This window comes from Varroa destructor, unplaced genomic scaffold, assembly GCF_002443255.2.
Source record: "Varroa destructor unplaced genomic scaffold, Vdes_3.0 BEIS01000006.1, whole genome shotgun sequence".
Lineage (NCBI taxonomy): Eukaryota > Metazoa > Arthropoda > Arachnida > Mesostigmata > Varroidae > Varroa > Varroa destructor.
In genome coordinates this window covers 27,653,816-27,665,433 of record NW_019211459.1, presented here as the reverse complement: position 1 = coordinate 27,665,433, position 11,618 = coordinate 27,653,816, and the positions used below count along the sequence as shown (strand labels likewise).

Sequence of the window (11,618 nt, the reverse complement as noted above, 5' to 3'; positions counted from 1 at the left end):
ATATACCATCTTTGTTTAGAGGAGAAATAACTGCAGTTCTGCTAGGATCATAAACGACTTCGTAAGTGTGTCGTTCTACTAAGGCTGCTGCTATCAAGAATAGATGTGCGGTTAGAATCAAATCTCCTCCGTTTCAACTTAAGATCTAGCTTTTAAATCAATAGATCATACGATTACTCTAATTCAACTGTTCTAAATAATTAGCAAGTGGAGGACTAGCCATCGCCGCCTCAACTGTCGATGACTGAACATAGCCCCTTTCATTTCTCTACCTTTAGAACTGGAAGATTCGTGTGGTCACTTGAAATAATAAGTTGCCTTTACTTAGTACTCACTACAAACTATGCGAGTGAATATCTGCCACCTATGCAATAAAATTCGTGTTTTTTCAGTTTTCATTATCAAGAATTTATTTCAAAAGCCCCATGCTGCTGCAAGTGCAACAGAATTTCCAGGGTTGCCACTTTTGACGAACCTCGATTCATATAATATTATCTTAGCAAACAAATTAATTTCGTTCGGTTGTTGTTGTTGATGATGATGATGATGACAATGGCGACATCGTCATTGCCTAGGCCTGCTCCATCTGTTCTTCGGCTTCTTCAGCTCCACGATCTCGCACACCTCCTCCCCGAGTTCGTTCTTCGCCAGCGATTAAGCCAAGGAATTGATTGCAGGCGTCGTCTTCGTAGATCGTGAAATCCCGATCCTTTCCTACAATAGCAATGGACACGTTCTTCGTGCCTAATTCGACATCGTTCGGTAGGCAGTCCCGCAATGCTCGCAAACCATGCTTCATCAGATCCTCTAGTGAGCACCTGAAAGCAGCACATATCAATCAAGACAAGCGTTTGTTGGTAACAATCGAGTCGCTGCAATAGCAGTGTTTGTTGACTTCTTACGTTAGCATAGTCATTCACTTGGCGACAAATGACGTACGTATAGCCTTGCTCATACATAACTGACTTACGTTTTAAACTGATCTAAATGTTTCTCAAGATACGTTCTAGCAGACTGGCTCCGAGCTCCAATGGCCATTGCTTTGCAATCGTAGAAGTTGGCTGACGGACATGTTTGGTAGATATGTGGGCCGTTCTCATCCCATCCAGCCATAAGCAGGCCTACACCGTATGGCCGTCGATCGTAGCGCTGTGTGCACACCTACAAAAAATAAATGTGTAGTCACGCAAGGATTATTATCATAAAATCGTGGTTAGAACGCAGTTCCATAGTGGAGCTAAAACAAGCCCGTTATTACTCTATGAAATAAATTGTCGCATATGTCTAAGCAATTTTTAGACTATCAAACAGAATCCGAATTTCTACCTAGTATTTCTTTACTTTTGTTCGTAAAATAAAACAAATAATATTCTTTTCATGAAATGAAACTTTCCCCCACTAATACCTTTCGCCAACAGCTCTATCTGTAGCGTTTTTCGAGTATTTAGTCCAGTTACCTGCATCTTATTGCCCATTCTAGTGGCTAGCCGAGAAATCGGCAAAGCGCACTCATGAGCGAAACGGTTGTTTAGGCATTCGTTCCGGAGATATTTAGAGAGAATGCGAGCGTCAGCTGTTAAACCTGGAAAAATAAAAGAGAAAGGCAAAAATTATATTCTCCATTGCCTGCTCCTAGGTAACCTTACCACTAAAATCTCGCAGTCTATCCCTCAGGGAAGGGCCAGACACGCACACACATCAAATTCGAAGTTAACGAGTAGTTTCAGTAAGCAAAATAGGAATGAAATTATCCGAATTGAATGAATCCTTTAAATACGTTCACCGTGTAGCAGCATGCTGAATGAACTGTGTATTCTGCCGCAAAATGCTCATCTTAACAAAACAACTTTGCTATCATACAGACACAAGTCACATATACCAGATTTGTACATATAAATCCATAATATCGTAATATCTACCAGCAAGTGAAACACCAATATGCCGATCGATAGGTATGATCTTTTTCTGATGAGCGGACAGTTCTGACGAAGCCCTTTTTAAGGCAAGTAGGATCGCGTAGTCTGCGTTCTTTAAACCGATCGTCGCCGAACCTGCATTCAAAGCATAATTGTAATATATTACTTAGCGAATGTAAATAATAACTATTATTTGCAATAATGACCGAACGTTCATTGCATGTAAGTCGATGTTTAAAATGCCATGACCTTTTTTGCTACAAACCTTGCTTGACGGCCTCCATTGCATACTCCACCTGGTGCAGGCGGCCTTGTGGGCTCCACACAGTTACATCATTGTCATACTGATTTCGGTACATCTGCGAAGCGAGAGTAATCAAATAAACAGTCACAGGGTAGCAAATAATAAAACAAAAACACGTTTTATATATATATGAAAATATACACGGTCTCTGTATATATATTTTCTCCTAACAGAAATCTCGCAAAAATCATGTTAGAAGGAGGTATTCTGTCAACACACATCTGTTGCCTAGCACGTATTTATCTATTAGTATTCTCTACGAATTTCTCATGTGATGTGGCTGTCCGATAGGCACATATTTGTGCAGTAAAAAAGTCGAGATTCCGGCAGATTTCGAAATAACTTTGCGCCGTAAACAACAAAAAAAAAGGAAATTTAAATAAAATGCACGGCTTAAAAAATAAATCTTCATGTATCTGGAGTATTTTCGGGTTAGCTTTTACGTGAATAACGAGTTTCGCTCCTATCTGGACCCATCTGAAAAATTCTACAAAACTGAGAACTTGTATGTACGTACCGAGCATCTCGAATTGGTTTTTTTTGAAGCTTGATTTATAGAAAGAAAGCTATGGAGGCAACGACACGCCTGAGAATAGTCTCAGAGAAAAAGGAAATAGGCTACTGTAGAACGAACCAACATAAAAATTAAGTATGTCTTGGAGCGCTAAATAAACTACATTTTAAAAAGAAAATTTTCCCTATTTTATAGCACGCAAGTGATTATAATGCTCCGTACTATGGCTTTTAGGAAATGGTTGAAAGTGCTTGAACGGCATCAGCGTTTTTCTATTACTTATTTGCTAGTTTCTCTTGCCTAATATTTACGAGACACAGAAAGTTAAAACAAGTTTCACCTTGAGATGGCGTGATAAAATGAGTGACTTAACAAGGAAAAAGTACCACAGGGAGGTTCTGATAGCAATGGGGGTACGGAAAAGGCAATATCATTGTACGGGACAGCTGTTGAGGGGGGTTTCAAGATAATGAAAACAGGATAGTGGAAGCTTTAGTCAGAGAACCTAAACAATCGTAGCGAAATGAAGAAGGACTGAGTAATAAAATCAAAATGTTAATCTAGAATAATGGATAAATGAAGCAGGAACATGACAACGTGACTCGAACAATGCAACGTAGACTTTATTTGGACCGGCAGTGATCTCCAGAAGCGTACTGAGAAAACAGCAATATAATAAGGACAAGTGCTACAACAAAAGTAATGGAGACAGCGCAACAGAAAGTGGTGCAACAAGTCTGATATCACAATTTGAATTTACGCCGAGTTTCTGGACGAATTGGCGGGAAAAATCGTCTTGACTAGGCAGTGCGGAGTATGTACGAGAACGGGGCAAATGAGTCCATGAGGCTCGCTGCTTCTACCTATGAACTTCGAGCATGGGTCCATACTGCACATATGTAGTGCTGCTCATTATTAAACAGATCGAGTGGTTGTGTCCATTTCATTCATTTCGACATCCATACGTATTACTATCGCAGTGGTTGTTAGCTAAAAAGTAAGTTCGAATAAACATTCTAACCAGCTGATTTTCATGCCACTATAGTCGAGACATTTGTAAGAACTCAGCGTCATGATTTTAACTAGAGCAGATTTACGGAAAAACTTAAGCAAACACACCTAAATGAACGGTTACCCTGGTAAGAAAGGGGCTAAATAATGACATAAACAGAACTGATTCAACCAGAGATTTAGTTATTTCCTTTGTAGATCTCAGATATAGGTACACGTAAACTTAAATTCAGGGACCGGCTCAGCTTGTCACCTGCCATGTTATCACACACATTGAGCAAGTGTTGCGCGTTTTTCATATATCTATATAGAAAGTTCAGACACGACACCGGACAAGCCAGGTTTATTACTATCAAACTCACCTTTCTTTCGATCTTTTTTTTGCACACGCGAAGATACCGGTGTATAGAATCGCTTCAAGTAAAGTGCCGATTCACCGCTTTCACCTGCAGTTTTTGGAAAAATCAAAATAAACACTAGCATAAAAAATCAACCGCGTCATCATTTAGGTGCAATCCTTCGAAAATTCGCGAAATTAATGTATTCAGCACGAATTGTTTTCCTCATGATATTTATATTCCTGTTAAGATGATTAATGAGAAATCAAAGCTTCAACGGTCAATATTTTCATGTGAATGCTTATAACATGGATTAAAAACGCAGCGCGTCTGCTATCACAAGATGGCGACTCCCATAAGGAGACGGTTTTTGCAAACTTCGGTGAATACAACTACCTGTGATTTTCGGAAGTCATTCTGGTGAGTATTATATTTGTTATTTTCTGAGACTTTTACAAGAGGTGACCTGGAGCATGTCGAAGCGTGGTTTTCGTAACTGTCGCTAACTAAGCCATTTTGCGTATTTTGTAGAGTCCACTATTATATATTGAGTTCCTTTTCTGTGCTATAACAACTCCAATTCTATCTAGACATCAATTCTAAGGGAGTTAATGATAGCTGAATAAAGTAAATTGTTTATTATTTTATTGCAAAGATTGTATAAACAGAAAAATAAGTTCTCTTATGCAATCGCTTTTGTATTCCCTTAGAATTAATTAATAGTACAAGATATTAAAAACTACAATTTACCTTTTATTCTTTTTATTATAATTACCTCTATGTCTATATATATATAACTATAATTGTTCGACGATCTCTATTTTGTAAATGAACGTTAACGCACAGGTTTGGATTTTCAGAGTCAGATGGAATTCGACGAAACAACTGTTAAATCCTTATTGCAGCACCCTGATGAAGAGGTATTTTCAATATAAATGTATGAATTTGTTATGTTTAAACGCTTCCTGTGTATTAATGGTTTTCTCTTCAAGAATCTAACTCACTATTTTGGCGTCGAATTGCGCTCAGGGAGCGTGTGAAATTGAAAAAAATAATAATAATTAAGTGAACGAGAGTGATGTGCGTGAGCATTTCTTTTTGTCACGGAATTACGTAAATGAATTTACAGGTCTAATGTTAGCCAGTTGAATGATTACATTTTCCCTTTAGTAACAGCCTCTTTACCTGGCCATAATTCAACGCTAAAAAGTGTGTGAAAGTTGCGATAACTTTAGAAGCAAGGTTGCAGTAGGTTGTTTCGATGTTCAAATGGCAGTGTACAGCCAATTTAATAATTTAGGGTATAACATAAAAATAGCACTTTTTATTTGTACATATGGAACTTCCTGACGCAGATGTATATATGTAATGATACGATATAAGCTTGAACTTTTAAAATTTCAAGACTGGTATGCGCAATCGGAGAAATCGTCCAAGGCAGTCCTGCAGCGCATGATGCAACATGGTACCTGAAACGTATTATATCATATCTCGTTCAGGTGCACCTAGCCTACAACAAATGAAAACCGGCTACGATGTGATGAAAACCATGCATTGCAAAGCTTGTAACTATGTGTTAGTACGCCTTGTTCGGCCCTTTTTAAGATTCATTACCCATAGCTTCTGTATTTTAAAAGTCAAGATCGATCTACGCCATTTTTATTATGTACTGATGGACTTTGAACAAACAGAAGTGATTGGAAGCTTGAGTCTGGATCTCAAATCTTTACAGATAGCTGTATATCATTTAGAAGGTACATGTTTAACAATGAACGGTGCAGCCTCACGGCGCACTTTGAAAAGAAAAATTGAATTTGTTTTGTCCATAGAGTCACACGATGCAATTGTATTTTTCTAAATACAAATAAACTGTTCTTTCTTGGCAACCTTGAAGTATGTCATATCACTTCAAATACTTTGAAACGAATTGGATATGAGTCATTTTAGGGCTTGATTTGATTCTGTCGTATGGCTACTCATGTAGCCAGGACAGCCTCTTTGAGTTGCCCTTGAATGCTGAGCTTCCGTTTGCTCAAACACGGCTTACCACGTAGGTTTTCAGTCACGATTAGATGGAAACTTCTCGATTGACGATCCAAAAATGTAATGTCAGTTTCTCTGAACCATTATTTTACAATATTAACGGCGTAAACGGATGCAAGACTTGTTGGTGAATATAAGCACGACCCGTTTTTTGTAACTGTAGGATCTGGGAGAGCAGTACGATGCAGCAGGCTTTATCTTATCCACTGAAAGTATTTGGGCGTCTTGCTGCATTTCACAGCACTATTGAGCCTCCGGAAATGTTCCTATTCGGTCGTAATAATAGCTTTGAAAAAGGCCGAAACCGCTTAAACTAATTTTCATCTCAGAATATTACCTGAGCCAATAGTTTGATATGGTTCATCCATTATCGAGCACACTGCGGTTGGGCATCCTAGTGCCTGTTAATAGAAAATAAGTTTACTTCGATTTTTCCAAACTTTGAGTAAAAAGCGTTTTTGATTCCACGCCAAGTTGTGTATGTAAGGAGGTGAAAATTGGTGAGTCTTTTTATCTGAGCTTAAGAGACGTCACCGTTGGTGGTTTCACGAAGGCGAGTATGCCATTGTTGCCGTTTTGAGAATTTCCCTTACCCTTTTACTATAATATTGTACCGTGATGGTTGCCAGCATTTTGCTAACAAGCTGTTTCCTTAGCAACACTTCGAATGCACGCTTTGCAGCTTGCGCGCTAAACCCAGAAACTTAAGGTCAATCTAGAAATTTCTTCTTGAAACGTCAATTCTGGCCAACTCTTTGAATTTAGGGTGTTCTAAAGCTTTTATTCTATGATGTCCCTATTTTAGCATTGTAACGTTGCGAATAGGCGAACCGATTGTGTTTATGGCTGAAATACATTGAATAGACTGTCATTTCCATTTTTGTGGTACAGGTGTGCGTGGTAACCTGCATAGGGAAGGCTCGCATTGATGGTTCGTGCTCTAACCTTGCCAGTGATTCTAGGTTCTACTACGACATCGCCAACCGGTTAGTTTTTGCATGGCTTGAGAAACGACACCATGGCATTGTTACCACTGTTTAACTAAAAAATTCTTAATATACATTACAGGACCATTTACCTTTCATGTGAACTTTCAATTAAAGCGATGCCATTCCTTCACGTGAGCCATGTGCTGGTTTTTATATCCGATAGTAGTCAACTTGACGTTCAATACCTGCAATGGTTTCGCCGGTTGGATGCTGTCCGTCTCAAGAACAAAGATCAGCTTCAAAAGAAATTCGATCGTCCTTCCGGCAGGTAAGATGGAATCTTATAAGAAACCATGACGTCCATATAAATTTGTAACAAGTATCATAATGATAGCTTTTGTTGATAACTCTACACATGTAATTATGTTTAAGCAAGTTTTTGGCAGGATCTTAGTACTTGGACGTGATGATAAAAAAGTATTGATAAAAACAGCTCCCAAACCAAGCATACTGAAATTAAGGGTGATCTAGCGAGCGAGGTATATTATAGTTTTTAGATAAAACATCACCAAATGCATCTAATGATGCCGACTGAATTACAGATACTGCTCACCTAGAGCCCTCTTCGTACTTAGAAAACCACTGGAAGATGCCAAAGGTTTCGAATTTAACATGGAGGACCTCATTTACAGGTTCGTACTACACTCATACTGCAAAACAGATGTAATATAGATTTAACAATAGCATATATTGTTGTCTTATAGGTTATACATGTTCTAACGTTTTTGGAAGTTGTAAATCTCCTCTGTTCCATCTCTGCCTCTTCAAATGATTTTCTGTTCTACCACTGATAACAAGGTCATATTAAGTCCCAGTGTAAAAACGTTGAAAATTAGAAAAATAATCAAATAAAATTTTCATGAAAGCTGACACGATAACTCTTTTAATTAAAAATCTTCATGGCTTTGAGCCTCTATGACTCTTATTCTGTAATTATTGTTATCATATATTATAAGCGCAAAGATATCGTTAAATAATGGCTCTAATATTCTTTAGATGTAACCAAATCAAAGTCATAGATATATGCACTTTGCAGATACAATGAGCCGCCTTCATTTTCAGTTTACAACACTGCTTGCTTTTTTCCATGTCTGTATCTCAAAAGGCATTTAGCACACTGGAATAATTTATTTGGCGATTCTGCTCTATTTTGTATGTCAGGCTTCTGGTTGACGATCTTTAGCAAGTGGCATCAATTTTAGGTGACCAGTGATGTGTGTCAATAACCCATAATGCAAAAAGACCACTAGGCTGAATTATCATTTCCTATCTTCTGTTGTTTATTGTTATTTATAATCAGAACGCTTCGACGCAGTAGGATAGTCACAAATAATTGCGGCAATTCGCTATTTGCCGTACCCATGAGCCGCACCTTTGTGCATGTTGGTCATGAGCACTGTATGGAGTTCATCGAAGGGCATACGCGACTGGCTTTTAAGCAAGGCTTCAACGACAATGTGGGACGAAACGCCGGCGTGGCGTACTTCCGGCTTGCTCAGCTCCACCGCTGGGTTGATGTATTTGAAAAAATGGTCCATTTTTTCCGCAACGTGAATGAGATTGACATTGATGCAAAGTTCAGCGAAGTACGATGTTCGAAGGCGTATCCAGTTGCTTTACAGGCATACCATGACAACCTACCGCCATACTACGATGAATTTGTACATCAGGCGAAAGTTGCCTACGCATTAAAGGTATTTCGTGCAAAGGCGAAGGGACCCACTGTTCAGCGTCTGGCGGAAGAGCTGCGCAGGGAATGTGAGGAGTTTTGGAAAAGCGGACACGAGACCTGTAAGGAAAAAGTGAGTCTGCGTTTATTCTCAGCTATTATAATAATTTTGTCTTCTTTATTGCTTTTGTCTACACCTCCTGAAAATTCAATTTCCAGAATAGTAGCTGCTTGTTCTTTAAAAATGTAGAGCATGATGAAAATTAAAAGGACCTTCTGTGTCTTTATAAAAAGTGACTGTCTTTACATTATCGAATTAGTACTAGTGAACAATTGAGTAGAGCGAAATTCAAATTCTATTTCAAAGAAGTTTTTGTACAAAATGGTTCTCCCGTGAAGTGAGCTTGCTTGTCGGCAGCACCTCCAGTACCATGATTATAGTCAAATAGATGCTAGATGTTTGATACTATACAAAACTTACGGTAAGGCGGAATTTAGTAGAACTGGAATCTGAGTCAAGATCCGTTTCAGTTTTCCCTAAATTTCCCTAGAAAACATTTCCCTAAATGTAATAATCGTAATTGTTGTAATTTTACTTTTCTACTATAATTTTATGCAACTTTGAACAGAGTTTGACAGGACACGGATGTGGAAAGCCTATTCATGCAACTGGAGAACATCTCGCGCGCGTTCAGTTTCTCTCGGTGTGCAACTGTGGCCGTTCGCGGCACGTTCGAATGGATCCTTTTTCCTTGATCCATGCCAATTTCAGCTTTTATGAACGGCCCGATTGTTGCGCAGACCTTACACCTGTGATTTTTGCTTCAAAAGACGATTCAGAGGCTGATATGACTTGCAGTGAGACGCCTATTCCGCCAAAATTCCCATCGTGGAGCTGCGTCTGTTTAGGTCCATCCTCAAGATATTCACACAAGGTGAGCCACATTTTGAGAAATGATTGGGGCCTAAAGCTAGTCAATTTTTCTATATATTTTGTCAACAATTATACCAGTTAATGGTTTTTTTTTCAATTATGGGTTACCGAATGGTGTGTTGTAGTTCCTATCAGCAATAAACTATACATTCGTTCAAGCTTATTCATAGGCAGTTTTATTTCAGGTGGGTATTACTGACCAACAAGGGTTTTTCTCTGGTAGCAACTTCTTACTGCCTTGGGATGTCAAGCTTGATTTTCCTCGTCTACTTAGCTCGGGTGACTCACGGAAAAGTAGTACACGAAGTACAAAAATTTTCATAGGATTGGAGTACGAATGCCCCAAAGGTGATCGCTTTATGCTGTCTGCGCCCGACACCATGCTTAGGTTTGTGTTGATAAATTACAAGCTTCTCTAAATACGATTTCTTACATGACTTATATCACGTTTATATTAATAGACAGATGAATGTATGGAAAGCATGAAATCCATTGACCTCTTTTAGGGTAAGCGTACTTGTTAATGGCCTTTACGGATATGATAAGTAATCATTAGGTTCATAAAAATTACAACCATTCTATAGGGGAAGACTGAGCCAGCTATCATTTCAGCAGTATGCAGGTTGATGTAAGAAATACTAACCATGTCGAATTTAAAAGCATATAAACTAGAGAAGCCTGGTTCAGGCCTTTCATTGCAACCAATGCTGTTGGCAACATTTCTTTGGTAGTTTTATTAACCACACTTCCTGTAAGTAAAAACATAATAATTCCAACACTTACAAGTATCTGCATGTACGTACATCGCACCCTGCTTAAGATACCGTGTAATAATTTCTTTCAGATCATCATCTTGCGGCTTGGTCAAGGAGACCGCTAGCAAGATCGTGGGATCAGCGATGCCGTTGTACTTTCCATGCCCTTGCGCACTGAAGGCGCATGCGCAGCTTATGCGGTTACACGTGGTTACTCCGAAGTTAGCCGTTGATGTGACTGTTCAGCCGAGGGTTCAACCGGCCCCGTCGAGCCCTGTCTTTTACCCCCTTGAAGCAATCACTCTCACTCAAAGCTCGTATTGGGTGATTCGCCTACCATACGTATACAAGAATAAAGGTGTTGTGTATCGGCCACCAGATGGTACCCCATGGGGTGTGGAATCGGCCAGACTTCTCGGAGGTACGTTTAGCGTTGCTACCGGGAGACCGTCGTGAGCGCGGCTCGGAGTAGACGATGATGAAAATAACTTCGATATGTGACATCTTAGCCGATAAAGAGCGATGCTCATTAGCGTCGATCTGAAGGCAATCTAATAAGATGTTTGTCCTTAATGACTTGGAGCCGTCCTACTGCGTGGCTAAGCAGTATAGACATGCGCATCACTACAATTTGCTGTTTCAGTCAGCAAATTTCCAGTGAACGGTACGGTCAAGATCTAGCACAGTACCAAACAAACCACAAGCACGCAATGCATCCCTAAAAGACAGGCGGAGAATGTCGTTGTTAATATAAACCTTAGCGATTAAAGCTGGCAAAGCGTTAGTAAGACTGACTCAGCTTCTTGGCCCCGTGGTAAAAGCCTTTTAACATCCGAAGCAGTTTTTTTGTTTGACTATACTGCGGTCGATTGAAATGACATTTAGTGGGTGCATTGGGCGCATATTATATGTACAAAATTATTTTGTTCTCCGGGCCTTTACAGTCAAGACAATGTAAAGAAATCGGTATCTTTTAAAGATGAGTACGTCTCTAGAAAATGAAAAAAAGCTGTATCTTTTTTTATTTCTGAACTGGATTCAAATATGTTGGGTTTAAGTAATTCATCTGAAAACGACGTCACAATAAACGATGTGTATGCTAATGAAATAATTAGCAGTAATGTTTGCTATTGGCATGAAATCCC

At 39.1% G+C, this 11,618-nt stretch overlaps 2 protein-coding genes across 2 annotated transcripts; one reads left to right on the top strand and one right to left on the bottom strand.

The window, feature by feature from the left end:
- Window positions 1-383: 383 nt before the first annotated feature.
- LOC111252844 (proteasome subunit alpha type-1-like) lies at window positions 384-4,289 on the bottom strand. The gene is made up of 6 exons (XM_022811377.2): window positions 4,108-4,289; window positions 2,182-2,275; window positions 1,920-2,051; window positions 1,458-1,582; window positions 971-1,161; window positions 384-818 (listed from the first exon to the last, which is right to left on the bottom strand). Exons 2-6 carry the CDS (start codon window positions 2,273-2,275, stop codon window positions 572-574), a joined length of 789 nt encoding a protein of 262 aa, XP_022667112.1. The 5' UTR covers window positions 4,108-4,289; the 3' UTR covers window positions 384-571.
- Window positions 4,290-4,551: 262 nt separating this feature from the next.
- LOC111252821 (nonsense-mediated mRNA decay factor SMG8) lies at window positions 4,552-11,587 on the top strand. Its single transcript, XM_086993103.1, has 9 exons — window positions 4,552-4,575; window positions 4,944-5,003; window positions 7,018-7,112; window positions 7,195-7,383; window positions 7,658-7,747; window positions 8,416-8,917; window positions 9,414-9,719; window positions 9,904-10,106; window positions 10,563-11,587. Exons 2-9 carry the CDS (start codon window positions 4,950-4,952, stop codon window positions 10,927-10,929), a joined length of 1,806 nt encoding a protein of 601 aa, XP_086849229.1. The 5' UTR covers window positions 4,552-4,575; window positions 4,944-4,949; the 3' UTR covers window positions 10,930-11,587.
- The last annotated feature ends 31 nt before the right edge of the window (window positions 11,588-11,618 follow it).